The 17,940-nt window shown below is 36.3% G+C and overlaps 2 protein-coding genes across 4 annotated transcripts; both read right to left on the bottom strand.

The window, feature by feature from the left end:
* Nucleotides 1-525: 525 nt before the first annotated feature.
* Nucleotides 526-4,032, bottom strand: LOC125201841 (long-chain-alcohol oxidase FAO1). Its single transcript, XM_048100104.1, has 3 exons — nucleotides 3,754-4,032; nucleotides 3,324-3,596; nucleotides 526-2,408 (listed from the first exon to the last, which is right to left on the bottom strand). Exons 1-3 carry the CDS (start codon nucleotides 3,967-3,969, stop codon nucleotides 690-692), a joined length of 2,208 nt encoding a protein of 735 aa, XP_047956061.1. The 5' UTR covers nucleotides 3,970-4,032; the 3' UTR covers nucleotides 526-689.
* A 5,547-nt stretch (nucleotides 4,033-9,579) lies between these two features.
* LOC125217824 lies at nucleotides 9,580-15,425 on the bottom strand. Of its 3 annotated transcripts, none has more exons than XM_048119373.1 (10): nucleotides 14,536-15,425; nucleotides 13,715-13,777; nucleotides 13,584-13,626; nucleotides 13,308-13,405; nucleotides 12,371-12,441; nucleotides 12,196-12,262; nucleotides 11,904-11,950; nucleotides 11,738-11,816; nucleotides 10,301-10,362; nucleotides 9,580-10,165 (listed from the first exon to the last, which is right to left on the bottom strand). In XM_048119373.1, exons 1-10 carry the CDS (start codon nucleotides 14,728-14,730, stop codon nucleotides 10,069-10,071), a joined length of 822 nt encoding a protein of 273 aa, XP_047975330.1. In that variant the 5' UTR covers nucleotides 14,731-15,425; the 3' UTR covers nucleotides 9,580-10,068. The 3 variants fall into 3 exon arrangements, with proteins under 3 accessions (XP_047975330.1, XP_047975343.1, XP_047975338.1); XM_048119386.1 differs by having other exon boundaries at nucleotides 13,368-13,405; XM_048119381.1 differs by having other exon boundaries at nucleotides 11,738-11,798; nucleotides 14,536-15,423.
* Nucleotides 15,426-17,940: the final 2,515 nt, after the last annotated feature.

Below are 17,940 nucleotides of genomic sequence, written 5' to 3'. Positions count from 1 at the left end.
TTACTATTATTTGCTTTGACACCGAGTAATAGCATGCACATTGACTGTCACACAATATCATCGGTTAACTAGATGAATTGATAGTTTAACTATTGGTTCCACATTCTCCCAACTTGTAACTAAACCGCCAAAACCAATAGCACGGTTCAGTTGAACCATTGTACGTTGTTTCCAGTTCTAAATTGGTCGTCCGGTTAAAACGAGCACCTCTACCTCCACCTCGACCGGTTAAAATGAGCACCTCTAATTCCATCTCCTCCCACCACTACTTACTCGTTGAGGTTAAATAAAATACGAGCCGTGTTTTAGTTACTCCAAGATTATATTGTTGCGCCAAAATTAAATTGGTATTGTTGGCCCAACGCAATGCCATATTCATCTTGCACAAGTTTAGGAAATGAAAGCCCCTTGGAACTTGGAGGCAAACCACGAGACCGAATGCAACACTGTGATTCGAATCCTACTAGACACCAAATTTTCATTGTTTTCATAGTTAATTTCATTGCAAGTAACTTTACACATTCATTACATAAGTACTTGTATTCCAAAGAAAAATATACTCCAGTGTTTACTATCATAACTCATTCCTATACATCAATACATGTAAAGTATATGATCAATATATATGTGCTTTCATAATGAATCTAGATGTGGTTGAATGGTGGTGTTGATGAAGAAGCAATCAAGTCTCACATCTTGAATCTCTCAGCAATCCCATTAGAGATGCAATATGCAGTTGATTGAATTGTGATCATAGGATTCACACCAACTGCCCCAGGTAGCACACTTGCATCACACACAAACAACCCCTCTGCTTCCCAACTCTCCCCATTTCCATCAACCGCACCCTCCCTCTCATCCACCCCCATCCTACAGCTCCCCATCTGATGCGCCGAGCAATACGTCGTCCAGTTCTTCACCATCGACTTCGGCCCCTCCCCTGCCACCACCGTCTCCAGAAACCCCTCCACCTCCCCCTCGCTCACCCCTCCGCACCTCATCCTCTGCCCGTCGCTCTGATGCGTCCCCACCTCTGTAGCCCCGGCCGCCACCAGTATCCTCAGCGCCCGCCTCAGCCCTGCCCTCATGTTCTCCTTGTCCTCACTGTTATCCATCTTGTAGCTTATCCGCCCCGGCCTTGTCACCTCCCCGGCCCCCTTGTCTCGTATCATCGAGAAAAGGTGGGCCGTGCGCGAGTACTTTAGTAGATCCTCCTTCGCCTCGGCCCCTGACTTCCAAGGCCGTAGGGCCGCGAATGTCCCTGGGCCGAGGATTGGGGACTCTATTATAGCTCTCACTTTCGGTGCATTGTTGTCGTCGATTACTTTGTGTAGCGATGTGATTATGCCTCCTTCGTTGATTTTTCCTTCGATGTCGGATTCCGTCTCCGGGAAGTATCCCCACGCCATCAGCACCGGGTGGAGGTGGAGATTCCGGCCGATGTTAGGGTTTCTCAAACCACTCGCGATTAACAGAGGAGGCGTTAAAAGAGCGCCGCAAGCGGAGATTGTAACCCTAGCTTCGATCTGGATCTTCCTCCTCATCTCTTCGTTAGTAGATCTGGCGATAACTCCGATGCAGCGTTTCCGCCTCGATCCGTCGCGATCCTCCATCAGAAACCGCTCCGCTTCACAGCCGGAGACGATGACCGCGCCGGCGTTCACGGCGTCGACGAGCCAGGTGGTGTCGGTGCCTCTCTTCTCCCCTCTGATGCAGCCGTAGCAGCAGGATCCGCAGTAGTGGCCGCTCGGCGAATTCCGCGGAACTCGATCGGCTTTCAATCCGAGCTTCTCGCATCCGCGGCGGAGGATCTGATTCTGGAAACTCTCCCGATCGCAATCCTCCGTCACGCCGATCCTCTCGCACACTCTCTCCATCGCATCGGTGTAGCCGGAGCTCGCGAACAGCGGCAGATCTGACCACTCGTCGAGCACGGATTTAGGCGTTTTGATGCTGGCGGACCAGTTCACGGCGGAGCCGCCTCCGACGGTGGATCCGGCGAGAAGCATCACGTTTCCGTCCAAACTCGCCAGTACCCCGCCGGATTCGTAGAGCTCCTTCATTGAGGGGCCTTCGAGGGCGGAATAGTCTCTGCTGGTGTAGTAGTTCCCCTTTTCGAGGACGACCACTTTAAAACCCTTGCTGGCGAGATTCGCCGCCGCGACGCCGCCGCCGCAGCCGGAGCCGACGATTACGACGTCGCATTCGATTTTGCACACATTGCCAGCGGTCACTTTCAGGCCTTTCTCGGCCACAGAGGTGGGGAAGGAGAAATCGGCCTCGTCTCTTGTTTCGATTATTCCCTTCTCCAGAGGCCTCTCTTCCGGGAAGAAGCTCGGAGATTTCTCATCTTCGTCAACCTCATACCCTATCGCTTTCCACGCCGGATTTCTAGAATCTTCTCCGACCTGTCACAGTCACAGTCACAGAATGATATCAATGACCCGAATTATCCGAAAGGATGGAGTATAATTTGCATGGTATTGAATCTGTCGATTTTTTTATGATTAGTAGTACTAATAATTAAGTCCAATAATAATTAATATAGTGCTGGTAAATGCATTACCCTAAGATGGTGTTCGATTTTCAAGATAAAATCTACCAAGATATAATTTAGGATTGAGTTATGAGATTATTTTAGTCATAGGGGGTTAGCTATGACTAATTATCCTATGATTATTCATTTAGGATTGAGTTATAAAGTTGAATCTCATAAACCAAACACACTACAAATTTAATCTCGGATACAGTCTTGCAAACCGAACACCCCGCCTAATCAAGGATTAGTCTACAAAATGCAATTTATTATTTTCATTTTATGGGAATTAGGTGCATTTTTCCATCGGAGGAAATTGATAAAACAAGAAGATATTACCTTAATACGCCGGCGCCTACTAAAATAATGTTGAATTATTATTTCTTTTTACTTAATCAGGCTAATGAGAGGCTAATGGCAAAGTCAACAATAATTAAAGGATGCTATCATGGAAACTTAATTGATGTGATCATAGATAAATTAATATATCTGTGTATAGATAGTATTAATTAATACTATAATTAGGGACCATTGAGATGCTGACAATCACATTCAAAGGTTAAAAGTTTTGTAAGGAGAAGAACAATGCTACGTTGGTTGCTTTAAGTTCATCAATTTCAATTATAATTTATAATCTCAATAGTTTACATTAACCGTCAAACTACTCCTCTTTATTATAATAGGCTAATAGCCACTTAAAGTTTTGCTAATTATTGTTGGATCAAAATTACTAAAACTACATGAAATTCTTTTTAAGAAGTGATCAATAAATGTAAGTAGAAATTACCTGAGAGTAGAAAACAAGCAAAACCATGAACTTGAGGAACACAAAGGCAAGCCTGAGAGGTGTGATGAAGCAATGCTGCAGCCATTTCTGCACAACTTTCTCCCTTTTCTCCAAAGACATCTCCGAGAATTTCTTCAAATATGGCCACTCACTCCCAACGCTAAGGCTCCCACACATCAACAACGTCCCAATTCTCGTCGATAGGATTTTCAACAAACCTCGCACCAATATTCTCGTTTCGAAGAATCCCCTCTTCGCCACCACCTCAGCCACCTACAAGAAAACGAGGGTTAATAGCCACTTAAATCACGAATTTTCGTTAAATTAATTCTAGTCAAATGAAATAATTATTTTCTTTTTTTTTCTTATTTTAATAAAACAACGTTGTTTTGAGCATCAGCAACCAAAAAAAAAAACTATCAGTTCCTACCTCATCGGGCACTGGATACCGAGAGGCGGAGGATTGGTAGAAGGAGGCGACGGCCTTGCTTGGGGCATCGCCCTTCGTGTAATCTTGATACGAAATCGCGGGTATGAAAGCCTCGGAGATGCTAGCTAGTGCTTCTAGCTCGGAAGGAGGGTATCCATGGCTGTATTTTGTTTCTCTTCTTCCACCTCTAAGTGTTGGATGACCCTTTCTATCCATTCTCTCTATTTCTCTCTCTCTATGTATATGTATTGTTAATTTTGCTTTTGGTTTGAAATTATTTTTGAATATGGATGGGTATTTATAAAGAGATGATTGCAAATATATCTAGATTTGATGAGTGTGAAATGTGAATATATGCAAGTTGCATAATTATACTGATTAGTTTAATACTAGTGCAAGTATACATATTAGTTATAGTATTATACTACTACTTCTAGATGACTCATCTTTGAAAAAAGGCAACTCTATTGCACTTAAATTAACAGATCACAATCACAAAAGAGTTCTGATTTGGTGGACTTTTTACCAGCCTTCTTTGAATGGGATGTTTTCTAATTTATTGCAAGTAATGGTGTGTGTCCAATTGCTGATCATGTGTCAAAAAACTATTTTGTCGTGTATAACTATATTGAAGGGATAAGATAAAGACAAATCATACTTTAAATTCCAAATTGTTTCATGTTTGATAGGTGAAATTGTTCTCAATTATTAATGATCTATTACCCTTTTCATGCATGATTAAAAGAGAGAATTATAATTTTAATCCGGGTTGGGCATTGTAGTAATATCATTCCTTATAGTTTAAAAATATCATCAGATGTTCCTAGACATTGATATCATATCGATAGAAGGACTTTGCATTTTTCTAGACCAAAATACTCTATAGTTCTTTTTCATGAGAGAAAAAACTGTCACTTTGACTCATTCATTTCCCTTTAAGTATGTGTCGTGATGAGCAATTATTTGTCACATACTTAGACGACTTCTCTTGGGGTATACAACAAAAATGAATTAATCAAATGCAGACGAAGTTACAGTTCTCTCTCACTTGAAAAACACATATTTATGCAACTCTGTAGCCTGGAGGAAATTTTGCTCCAAAAAAGTCTTTAAAAGTGTAAAAATTCTTCCAGCAATACTACACTATCAATGTTCGGGAATGTCCGGTTGCATTTTAAAGAATAGAAAGCACGATGATATTAGTGATGTTGAGGCTAAAAATGCAGTAATTCCACATATAGAGTTAACAAACTCAGAATTACAATTTACAAACATCAACTTCACCGTGGGGAATATAAAAGGGGTGTCTATGAACCTAGCTAATATATAATCACATGAGTGGTAAAAACTCTCTCCGGAAAATTTTGAAGAAAAAGAGAACTACGATAATGCAACGTAGGTCGAGGTTGCAAGTTGAACATTAGAAGGCAATTAAGTAGATTTTAAGATAAATGTCTGATATTATATTTCTAACGCTGTTTTATAGTTTGGTTAAGTTAGAGATGGACTTAAATATTTCCAGTCAAGATGGAGTTTCTTAATTTGAAATCCTTATTATGTTCCCTTTTTCTACTTTTTGCTATGTTTTCAATCATCATCTCTATAGTATTTTTCTTTTCAAATTTTTATTATGTTCATAAGAAATACTCCCTCCATCCACGAACAGGAGTCCTGTTTTTCCATTTTAGTCTGTCCACGAATAGGAGTCTCGGTTGACTTTTACCATAAATGGTAATAGAGTCTCACCATCTACTAACTCATTCTACTCACATTTCATTTAAAACTAATATATACAAGTGGGACCCCTATTCCATTAACTTTTTTCCACCCACTTTTCTTAACATTTCTTAAAACTCGTGTTGCCCATGAATGAGACTCGTAATGGCGGACGGAGGGAGTAGTCTTGAAAGTGACAATACATACAAAATTGATAAAATATAAGAAAAATAGACAGATAAAACTGTTAAAATATTGATGATAAAAAAAAATAGGCTTGCTTGAAAAAAAAGCATTACATGAAAAAAAAAAAAAAAATTTGATGGACGAATTAAAATGAAAAATGAGAAAATAAGATTATTTTTATAAACAAAAATAGTATATAATCTGTCCATGATTAAATGACTCACTTTAATAATTCACAAGTTTAGAAATTATTTAACATTGTAAAAAAAATAGATTAGATAAAGTAGTGGAATGTAAGATCTATATTTATATAGTATAATTTTTAAAAATAGAGTGCGAGAGTAAGTGACATAATAATAGGCTATTGACCATCTTTAACTAAAGATATCAGAAGCTAAATGACAAAATAAAATTTTCAAAATAGATGGATGACTATATCAAAAATTGGGTTTTTTAGTAGTATTATTGTAGAGTATACACATAATATATAAATTAATAAAAATATAAAAATACTAAAAATGGCGATACAATTGTATATTTGTGACATTATCCTCCACTGAATTTAGAGTCAGAGACAAACTAACAGGCAATCAAATCGAAGAGACATTGTGTGAATTAAAAAAAAATTGTATTATAATTCGTATTTCTCCAATAAACTATTTTTAGTATTTTTTTTTAGTATTTACGTTATTGACATCTAGATTTTAGGTTCACTATTTGGGGTTTGCAATTACGAATTCACAATTGCGGTTTGCAAATTTGGCATTCACGATTATTTAAGAATTAATAGTAACAAAAATTATGTAGTTATTTAATTTGTAGTAAAATTTAAAAGTTGCGAAGTCAATTAAAAGTTACATAATGTAAATGATAATTTAATTATTGTTTCAGTGTTTGCCATGTAAGTAGATATCGGTTTCCTTCAGAGATATGGACAGTTTTCTGAAAGTAGAAATACATGCATTTCAGGCTATTTACACATTAGTTACGTGCATAGGTTTTATATATAAAAAAAAAACTTTCATTTCCGAAGTTTAAATGTAGATAATAATAAAAGAATCCAAATTATGTACAAACATATGATCTGATTGCAATAAATGTAACAAAATTCTAATTATACACGCAGCTATGATCTGAATGCACTAATTAATATGGGATTTGGCAGTGCCATTTATTAATTCGTGTGAGATTTGATTTTGTAGTTAGGACTTAAAGAGAGAATAACTAGTTACAAATTGAAACTTAACATAGAGAGCTACTACATACAATAATTATAATTTAGAAAAAATGCATTTTGTAGTATTATACTTTAGTATGATTTAGAAACGTAAATTTTAAATATTCTATTTCATGTTAATTACTTTTTGCAAATCATAAAATTTTATTTCATTATTTCTCTCACATAAGAGTATAGCTTACGCTTTTGTGATATGATATGCTATTGGTGATCGAGATCGTTTTTTTAAAAAAATCAACTATGTAACATAATACTCCCTCCATCCTGGATAATTCGTCTCATTTTGACTGAGCACAGATTTTAAGATATATAATGAAAAGTGAGTTGAAAAAGTTAGTGGAGCATGGATCCTACTTTTATATATTAGTTTTATAATAAAATGTTGGTAAGAATGAGTTAGTGAAATATATGATCCACTACCAACAATTGTAAAAAGTGAAATGAGATAAATTATGTGGGACGGATCAAAATTGCTATCATTTCGTTCTTTTTTTTAGAAAAAATTAACTGATGTTTAGTTAAACTTTGGACTATCGGCAAATTATTTTTGGGTCTGGTTAGCACTTACGTACTCTTTTATTTTACTTCCTCCGTCCCAAGGTATTAGACCAACTTTCCTTTTTGGGATGTCCCAACATATTAGACTCATTTCCTTTTTTAGCAAAAAGCATCTATCTTATTTTATTCTCCACCTACTTTTTTCTCTCTTCTCTCCCCTACTTTTTCCCTCTCTCATACTTTACTCTCTCCACTTTAACTATTTAAATATCACTTCCTTAAATCATGTGCCCAAAAGAAGTGAGTCTAATACTGCGGGACGGAGGGAGTATTTTATTCCAAGAAGAATTATAAATGTTTGACTTACATGTGATATAAGATAAGAAACATAAAATATTAATATAATAAAAAATGTTGTGCATGAGTAGTTAGCAACTTCGAGCCATTTCTATAGACTTTTTATATGCAAGTTGAATAAGCATGCAATCCAAGTTTACTTATTCCACAACTTGAAAGACTAAAGATCCTAATTTAATATATATTAGGTGATTAATGTGTTTGAATAATTGAATTAGTTTATGTGACACTGATAGTCTCTATCATAAGCTGTAAACATTGTCAATGTTAGCTTTCATGCAAACTTAATGCATTTTTTATTTGGTTAGAATTTCAAATTACCTAAGTCAAAGGTGCATGCATCATTTTTGTTGTTTGGTGTGCTCAAGGGCCAGCCAAATATCCTCTAAATCATTAGAAAGTTTTGTTTCATTTTTTTATGAAAAAGAAATACTCGAACTTACAGAAGCGAAACAGCTCGAAATAGAATCTAAAAATTTCATGCGTAGTAAGTTTATAGGGCTCTATAGAACTGTGCCCTTCCTTATATCGATGCAGTTAGTACTCCCTCCGTCCCATAAAAGATGTCACGCTTTCCTTTTTAGTCTGTACCACAAAAGATGTTACATTTTTCTTTTTTAAGTTCTCTCTCACATGAATATAAAAATTATATTTTCTCTCTTCATTTAACACACAAAACAAAACTTCCTAAAATCTCGTGTCGTCCCACAAGTGTGACATCTTTTGTGGGACGAGGGGAGTACTATTTTTTCACTCCCTTCGTCATATAAAATATAAACAATGAGTATAGCACGTGAATTGAGATAGAATTGGTAAAATAAAAAAGAGGAGAAAAATGATAGTTAAAAGTAGTATTAGTGCATTGTGAAACATAGAAAATTGATATGCTACCAAGTCAGCAATCTTTATTATTTTATTTTCACAAAATTCTCTCTCCTCTGATTTAACGCAATTTACTTATTAGATTCACAATTTCTTTATATGTACCTATTCAATGAGAATTGTGCTCTCTACTCCGCTTTCATAAAAAGAATTGAGATTACATCGTTGATCGCTTCTTTCAAATTTTCCACGCCCACCCCAAAAATTCTGCTTTCTACGCCGTTTGTCATAATTATTTACATACAAAAGTGCCCAACTTCTAATCACTATAGGCTATTCAATCCATCATCCTCCATTGCATCTCCATTCCAAACCATTCGCATAACAACAGATTTCATCCAACAATTCGTAAAGCTACGCATGAATTTTGTAAGGGATAACACATATCATATTGATTGTCAAAAAAAGAAAATATTTATGGAGAATTTGTGCAGTACCAAATTCGAATTCAACCTATTATTCTTCTTGTTTGCATTCTTCATCTAGGGAATTTGGCGGGAGAAGGAACGCAGAGATGGAGAGCAGGGTGAATTTTGTGAATCTTAGAAGTAATTGCGTTAAAGGAGAGGAGAGAGAATTTTGTGAAAAAAAAAAATTGCTTATCTGGCAGAAAAGAAAGAGGCAATCATGGTCCCTCATAAATAATCCCTCAGCATATCAATTCTCGTGAAACATATATTATTAAATTGATATAACTTTTCAAAAATAAAATATAGATATTTTTGTAGAGCGAACAAAAATATATAGTGCACATATTTTTATGGAACGGGGAAATATTTGAAGCTAGAGATTAATGATTATTTATAAGGAAAACAAAGAGATAACTACCATATCTGAGAAAAATTATCACATAAATTTTATATGAAGTGGTCATCAGTCATAAGTATTTTGCAAATAGTTGATTATGCTTAATTAACAATTATTATACTTTCATTTCTAATAAAGTAAAGTAACCTTTATATCCTCTTTCCTTTGCTCAAAATAAAGCATTATTACATGCTTTCTCCATCAACAAAGCTGTTGACGAAGATGAATGTGATCAGCTCCCAAAAATTTGCAGCGAAACATAAACAATAAACATGAGTAGCGATAAAAACACAAGAGGATTGAACACTAAAAAAAAAAAGGCAGTATGAGTTTTCTCCATCGCAAAACATGATAGGCTCTCCTGAATTCTTACAGCCCAACAAAAATGAGGCTGAAGTCCATAGTTCAAGTACTTCTTCTCCATCTCCATCTCCATTTTCATCAGTAGCAATCTGGGAGGCATGATGGCGGGCTCGGTTTGGGTGACAACCCCCATTCTGTTTTTGACTCTGTTACTGAAGGCGAAGGAGGGCCCAGCGGAAGAAAGCCTCTCCTTGTCGCACGCATAGGTGGCGGAGGAGGAGGGGCCAGCTGATGAGCCATATTAAGAGGCTGAAGTGACGGTGGCGAGACTACACCAGTTGAATTGTGAGTGTCCACTGCGGAAACCATTGCAAGAGAAAAAAGCAACACCAGCACGAAGGCATTCTTCGAGAAGATCCTAAAGGGCTGTGACATTAGACAAAAAAAAATGACATGAAAAAAAACTATACTTCGATATATATCTGACATGTCATTGAACCGAATTTCGCGGCCAGCAACAATGATATAATCTCTGTAATATAACATGGATAGCAATGTTACCAGGCTACTCCTTCTTTGATGCGGCAAAAAAATTTGGTTGATACTGAGAGGAGTTCAGTTAGCTGTAGGTGTGAACACAGATGTCAGAAACAGATACTATTGGTCAGTTTTATGAAACATGAAAGGAAAACTAACGATTAGCAGAACTAATAAGAACGAAGCATAAAAATTGTGCAAAACAAACTTGTAACTCTGCTACCAGAAACCTTCCAAACGACCATAATAAACACATACAGTACTCATAGAGTTAAAAAGTCTGAGATCATATGCTATACCTGCAGCAACATTATGCATCTGAAGTAGAAATAATATTTTCAAAAACACAAAGCTGATTTGAAAAAACAGAAAGTCAGATAGTCAAAGACAGGAGCAATATTTTGTAAGGTAAGAGAGGTCTGTTTGATACTTGAGCTAAAGAATGATAAGACACTGAAGTGAAAATAAAATTAAGGCTTTTCTTATGTATCAAACATGGGATAAACCAAAAAAACAAGGCTTTTCTTATGTATCAATAATTCTTGGACTATGTATTCAAGGAAAAGTGGTCAGCTAAGAACTCAATAGAGGAGTGTTTTAATACAGATGGTAGGAGGGATCATGTCTGAAAGTGTCTTAATTGAGGTGTAAAGACTTGATATGCAAAGCCAGAAAAGTGGTCAGCTAGGAACTCTATATATTTTTTTCATGGTTTATCTTATCTGTAATATCATTTTTACAACACCCTCATCATCCCTAGAAGAAATACACCAAGTTAACATTGATGACTTTCACAAAGGTGTTTACGATAATGAAAATGATAGATGTAGCATCTAGTCAGAAACTTTTTCACATATACCGCTAGGCACTCATTCTAGACCGGTGAGGGAGGACATAGACTGTTTTATCTCGAATAAAGAACAACAAACAAGTCTTAAATCATCGATGTATTCAATATCATAAAACTTTCAAACATCAAATTCAAACCAATAAAAAACCTAAGTTTTAAAAGGAGAGGTTTATTTGCAGATTGCTCACGGCCAAGATGAAAATGAAGAATGATACTACAATATAGATAAATGTGTAAAACATGAATAAAGAGTCTAATCATAAGTCTCAAAACAAAAACACCACGAGAATGTTAACAGTCACTTGGTGGAAAATTAGTATGAGTCTCCTAGTTTTCTTCCAGCAGTACCCTCTAAATCCATAAGACATAACGGCAATACAAGGTTTTACGCTATCCATATAACTTTTGTGGTATAGAGAAGAAATAAAAGAATACATGTAGCAAGAAACTGAAATTAAAAACACCAAGTGAACATTCACAAAGGTGTCTAAAATAAAGAAAATGCTCTAGCAGAACCTTATTTTATCATGAACTACAAACAACAAAGTTGTCTTAGCATTCAGTACTCATATTAAAGAATTAAACCATCAGACTCAGACCCAATATCTAACCTGAATCACAGCTTGTGAGAGATCATTTGTATCTAGCTCAGGACACAGACGATGTAACCACCTGAGTATTACAGTATTCCTTGAGAGAGTGATTTAGTAATCCTAAAAGCAGTATAATCAATTAAATGGTATAAAAGCTAGCCACTTTATCAGCACTATTTCTTACCCAGCAAGGGAAAAAGAACAAGTCTGTTTATCAGATGCAGTATTACCCTGTGAAAGAGCAAAACAACTGATTCATTCCAGTGGGAAGAAAAGAGAAATTTCCAATCATAACTCACTTGTTAGAAAATCAGTTAGACCCTATACAGTAAAGAAAAGGCAAAATGCATGCTTGTCAGATGATTTTAACACGAATTACGACGAACAACAAATGTCACTAATCCAAGTTTTAATAAATGTATTCATTATAAATATTGAAGACTTTTCAAACATTAGATTCGGAACCAATAACTTACCCGAAACAGAGCTTTCAGAGCTATACGGAAATGTTCATATGCAGCTTGCAAACGACCAGAAAGACACCTGAATATTATAATATAACTTGAGAGTGATCAAGTTATCCTAAAAGCAACATGATCACTAACATGGAACAAAAGCTAGTTCCCATTTGATACAGTTTATTTATCTTACTTGTTTAACTTCCTCACACGTGTTGCATCAAGTTCATAATCAGAAATCCATTCCTTGAAGCGAGTCAAATACTGTAGAGAAGCAAAATAACAACAGATTGGTTTCAGGGAATAGAAGAGGGAAAACAAAAACAATGCATGCATATTGTAATGAGATGTAAAATGCCAACTATTTTTCGTTGTACCAATTAAACCATAATTCACTTATTAAAAAATAAGTTAGACCTCAGTGCATAAAAGGTCTTATGAGACGTAGAATGCCAACAATTTTCCAAGGATACAAATTATTAGATAAATGGGTAATGAAACATGATAGAGTATCCAATCATAAGTCTGAGTATCCAATCATAAGTCTCAAAGCACAAGATGAAAAAAAAATGAAGGCCATAAACCATGACATGTACAAAACATCAAAAATAATGTTAAAATCACTTGGTAGAAACTAATTTCTTCACAGTTTTCTTTTGCTTTGCTATTTCTAATCCATCTACCTGTAACACTGAAGTTTAACACACACGAATATATCCAACAGCATTAAGGCCAGCACCTAGAAGACAACACAATACTCCCTCCATTCCTTCATAGCTATGAACATTGAACAACCCAGTCTCTCCTTCCTCCTTATCTCCTCTACCTTATGTAATACTTGTTTTGTCGATCTGGGAGTAGCTTAACTAGGACTTGGGCGACAAAAACAGAATGCTTTTTTTTTTATAAATTTACAAATCCACCTACTCCTCAATGCTTTAATGGACCTAGTTAATAAAGCCCAAATATAAATGGCCAAAAAGTAAAGCCCCTTTTACCATTCAGAAAATTTGCAGTTTCACACAGGCCTTAATTAGCATTTATGTTGACTCCCTTACATAAAAAAACTCCAACCGGAGCATAATATAAATCTAGGAAAAGATGTAACAACTAACAAGACTATCTCTCACCTCATTTTCGCTTGTAAGCTCTAAATACTTGGCTATACAATCCTGGGATATCTTTCTCACCTCAGAAAGGCCCCCGTTTTCCTGCCCTATATGACCGCCTGCAAACGACAAAATCACATGATAAAAATCTCATGATCGCCAGAAAGAAGGTTACTGCAAACTTGTAGCTCATTCAGGGCAAAGTTAATAAAAAAGTTTGATGATAGTACCATTTAATGATGTTTAATGGTTATCTAATTCGATATAATTCCACAAGTGAAATCTTGATAACCATACCTTCAGCATTTTTATGCACAATCACTGCAGTGTCAGCCATAATCTATAACCAAACAAGCAAACCTTTAAAACGTGTAAATTATCAGAGGCTTGTTCTGGTCCTAAATGATACTATATGGATCGTTTCGTACCTTACGATCTAAAGCTGATAACCTGCCAAGTGCGGTGGATAGGAGAGATCGTTTAGTAGCATCCTGTAAACGAGGAAAACAACAACTGATTCATTCCAGAGGAAATAAAAAGGACATTGGCAATGATAGATGGAGTAAGAGCGTTCACTATGGAATTTTTATTATTTCCACATCAACATTTTATCCCATTTTAAGGGTCTATCAAGGGCCTATCTCACTTTCCATTTCATTTCCACATCATCAATATTTGTATATTTCAATTTTAATTGTTTCACTCAACTAAATTGTGATAAAATAGTGAATAAGAATATATTCAAGACAAGTAACTTATAGAAAACATACTTAATTAAAAAAATTCCAAAAAATAACCAACAAAAGAAACACAGATAAAAACGTAGAAAATAATGGGGTATGGAAGTATATATAGAGGAGTTAAAAAATCGATGATCGGCCCTATCTACACAATGGGGGCCGATCAAAGGCTCTATGGGATCGGCCAAAGCTCTTTGGGGTGATGCTGGAAAGGCCGATGATCGGCCCCTCTTCCACAATGAGGGAGCCTATCATAGGCTCAATTGATCAGCCCCCCATAGTAATGCTCTAATAAAGTAATCCACTGTACTATATCCAATCAGAAGTTAGTCAATTTCTAGAATATTAAGTAGACTTGTACAATAAAGAAAATGCCAAGTGAGGTACCCTGTTTTATCAACCCAAAAAAAACAACAGATATCAACCATCTTAACAATATTTCCTGCCACTACAAGAAACTTCAGATTTGGCCACGAAAATGGAAAAACCAAAGCGAAGATACTACTTACAGCCATGGTGTTGCCGAAAAAAACGAAGATCCTGCGCGGGGCCGAGACTCTGGGCCCACGCACCGCCGATAGCCCATCACGATTAAAATTCTGCTCAGAAGCGGCGGTCGGGTTAATCCCCTGCGTCGAGCGATCATCATAATATGAGGAGGAGGCGGGCGGTGGCCCGACCTCGATGCGCTTGATCTCCTCCATCACGCCGGCGCACCACCCGAACTTGTCCGCGATCGGCCGAATTCGACGATCGCCTGTGCCCTATGGAAATGTGTTACTGTTTTCAAGCCTCTGCCTTATCAGTCGTAGAGAGCAATGGCGTGTTCAAGAGAAACTCTTCATGTTTTTAGGTCATTTCTGAGCAAAATCATTTGTTCAGTAAGCATGAGTTATAACTGTGAGGCCCAATATATGGGCTCCGGCCCGCACTGTTCATTCAACAATTTGCATGATTTAAAACGCTCCAAAATCGTGATATTCAAATCTGGATTGGACTAATGATCAAGAATTGGTGATTCAAATGACTAATTTAACCTCCAGAAACTGAATCACCCCCATTCTCCACAGCATCTCTTCAATCTGTTGTGCTATCTCCATTCTAATGAATCCTTCTCCCAACGCTTGCATTGTTTCCCCCACCGATGCCTTACTACTCGAATTGGGGATTTATTCTAGCGCAAGGTTTGGAGCATCTTGATCCGGAGCCTTGGCGTGGCGGTTGTTGAGATCGTTGATGAGGCGTTTGACACTGTTGCTCTTGGTGATCTGCTCTTCTTCTCCGATGAGGAGGACGGAGGGGGCGGTGATGTCGGTTCCCTTCTCCATGGAGTGCATTTGATGGAAGTGGGGCCACGGGCGGCGGATCTCTGGTTGTCGTCGGCGGCACTGGACGGAGGTTGAGGAGAGTTGAGGTTGAGGGCATTTTAAATTTCAAAAGTTAAAACTTGACTTAAATATTGAACGGAGGATTTCAAATTTAAATCTGTGGGCCCAATACACATTAATACTGTTCATTTTTATTTCATGCATTCCTTGATTAGCGAAATAAACAATGAGCATAAATAAATTAATTACTGTATTAATTAATCCTGTAAAAAATACATACGGAGAGAAAATTAATCCCTATAGAGAGTTAAATATACTTATATACTGAGTCATATTTTTGAAGAACAGAGGTATGAGTTTGTGTTAAAATGACAATTCCTCTTAAAATGACAACGTGACAATGCTTATATAGCAATATTATAAACGCTACACAGCAATATTACAAACACTACACAGCAATTTATAGATTGCTGTATAGTGGTCGGATATTACTGTTCAAGAAAAATTGTTGTACAAAGACCAGCATATTGCTGCCCGTCTTTTTCTAGATTTTTTTTTTTTGCCACGTGGCAGCTTAGTATCCGTCTACATGTACAAATGATTGGCTAAGAATGGTGGTATGGTATTATTTTAAGGGGTGGTGGCACTCTAATATGCCCCTAGAGGTATGTTCATAAAGTTGAAAGTACTTTTATACGGAGTACTTCGTTCTTTTTAATAATTGAAATTCAGTACGTACATTCTAATTATTACTAATAATTAATAAACTCTAACTAATCACCGGTTGACTCTAATTAATGCTGAAATCATCTTACATAAATAACAATGTAAGATGATATTGAAATGTTAATCACTCAATTTTGCAAATGAACAATTCACATAATTAGATAAAAATGTTATTATGTGATTATATATATATATATATATATATATATATATATATATATATATATTAGTTATTGACTTCAAGCATGAAAAGATTTGCAAATAAAAGTTTTTTATGTTTAACTGGGTTGTCATAATCAATTCCAATTAGCGGGTATTGGTTACCCGCACACCCGACCCGATATCCAATGAAAACGGGTAACAAGTCGGGATCGGGTAATCATATTTTTGGATTACCCGATATCCGTTCAGGACATCCGATAATCCCGAAAATTACCCGATTTTAGTTTAGTACTCTATTTTATAATTTTTAATATTAATATCATTTTTGAATTATGCAGGCCAATGACTTGGATTTCAACATATAATTTTTTTTTTCTTTTTTCATCTATTAAGAGTAAAGCGTATATTTTTCAGCATACAAATATCAACATTATATGTACATTAGCATATACACATGCTTATTAAATTGTGGATGTATAGTGTCTAAAGATTTGTGAATTTTTATTTTATATTTTTTTAGCATGCATCAAAAAACTAATATTATTACAGACTACGAGCAACAAGTTAAGGATAATGTAAGTAATAATAATATTTTTTTAGCATGCATCAAAAAACTAATATTATTACGAATTACGAGCAACAAATTAAGGATAATGTAAATAATAATAGTAATAAAAAAGATTTTAAAAAAAAAAATTGGGTCGGGTACCCGCTATGTCAGGTGCGGGATACCCGACTCGGGTATCAGGTAATACCCAACACAGTGCGGGGCAGGTATCGGGATAACAATTTTGCCGAAATCGGATGCGGGTACTCGTTGCGACACCCTTATTGATTCCAATATTTAAAGGCAACAAATAATGTTCTTGGTATCTTTAATCAATTATTTTTTGGTGACATGTGTAGAAGGCTTGGACGACTTTGAAGTGGTAGCTAGTTTTAGGGGTGTCGAAACGGATAGCGGGTATTGGGTACCCGCACACCCGACCCGATACTCGTCGGGTATTGGGTACCCGCTACCCGATGGAAACGGGTAACGGGTCGGGATCGAGTAATCATATTTTGGATTTTGCGGGTATCGGACCGATACCCGCTCGGGATACCCGATAATCCCGAAAATTACCCGATTAGTTTGATATTTTGTAATTTTTAATATTAATAGTATAATTTTTAAATTATCTCGGTCACTGACTCACATCCAACATATAACTTTTTTTTGTCTTTTTTCCTCTATTAAGAATAAATCGTGTTTTTCAACATACAATTACCAATATTATATACTACTATACATTAGCATAAGTATTTTATTAATGTGTACAGTAGCATATGCTACACACACATATTCAATATATATACAGTAGCCTATATAGATACTTATTAAATTATAAATTTTCAAATCATTGTGGATTTATTTTATTTGTTTTTAGGATGCATAAAAATACTTACATTATCATGGATGGCGATCAACAAGTTTGGAATATACAAATAAAAAAAAATGATTTACAAAAAAAAATCGGGTCGGGTCGGGTACCCGCCGTGTCGGGTGCGGGATACCCGAGTCGGGTATCGGGTATACCCGACACAGTGCGGGGCGGGTATCGGGACAACAATTTCGGCTGAAATCGGGTGCGGGTACCCGACTCGTCGGGTGCGGGTACCCGCGGGTACCTGTTTCGACACCCCTAGCTAGTTTAAAAA

Source organism: Salvia hispanica, chromosome 1, assembly GCF_023119035.1.
Source record: "Salvia hispanica cultivar TCC Black 2014 chromosome 1, UniMelb_Shisp_WGS_1.0, whole genome shotgun sequence".
In the NCBI taxonomy this organism is placed as follows: Eukaryota; Viridiplantae; Streptophyta; class Magnoliopsida; order Lamiales; family Lamiaceae; genus Salvia; species Salvia hispanica.
The sequence above is the reverse complement of the archived record's forward strand: the minus strand, read 5'-3'. Positions and strand labels throughout refer to the sequence as shown.

Bases quoted from the DNA above. Each gene is read 5' to 3' on its own strand.
- LOC125201841 (XM_048100104.1), bottom strand. From the start codon at position 3,969: ATGGATAGAAAGGGTCATCCAACACTTAGAGGTGGAAGAAGAGAAACA. The intron at 3,597-3,753 runs GTAGGAACTGAT...GTTTTCTTGTAG, and splicing joins GGTATCCAGTGCCCGATGAG to GTGGCTGAGGTGGTGGCGAA. The intron at 2,409-3,323 runs GTAATTTCTACT...TGACTGTGACAG, and splicing joins TGCTTGTTTTCTACTCTCAG to GTCGGAGAAGATTCTAGAAA.
- LOC125217824 (XM_048119373.1), bottom strand. From the start codon at position 14,730: ATGGAGGAGATCAAGCGCATCGAGGTCGGGCCACCGCCCGCCTCCTCC. The intron at 12,263-12,370 runs GTAAGATAAATA...TATAATATTCAG, and splicing joins CGTGTGAGGAAGTTAAACAA to GTGTCTTTCTGGTCGTTTGC. The intron at 11,951-12,195 runs GTAAGTTATTGG...GCTCTTTCACAG, and splicing joins CTCTGAAAGCTCTGTTTCGG to GGTAATACTGCATCTGATAA.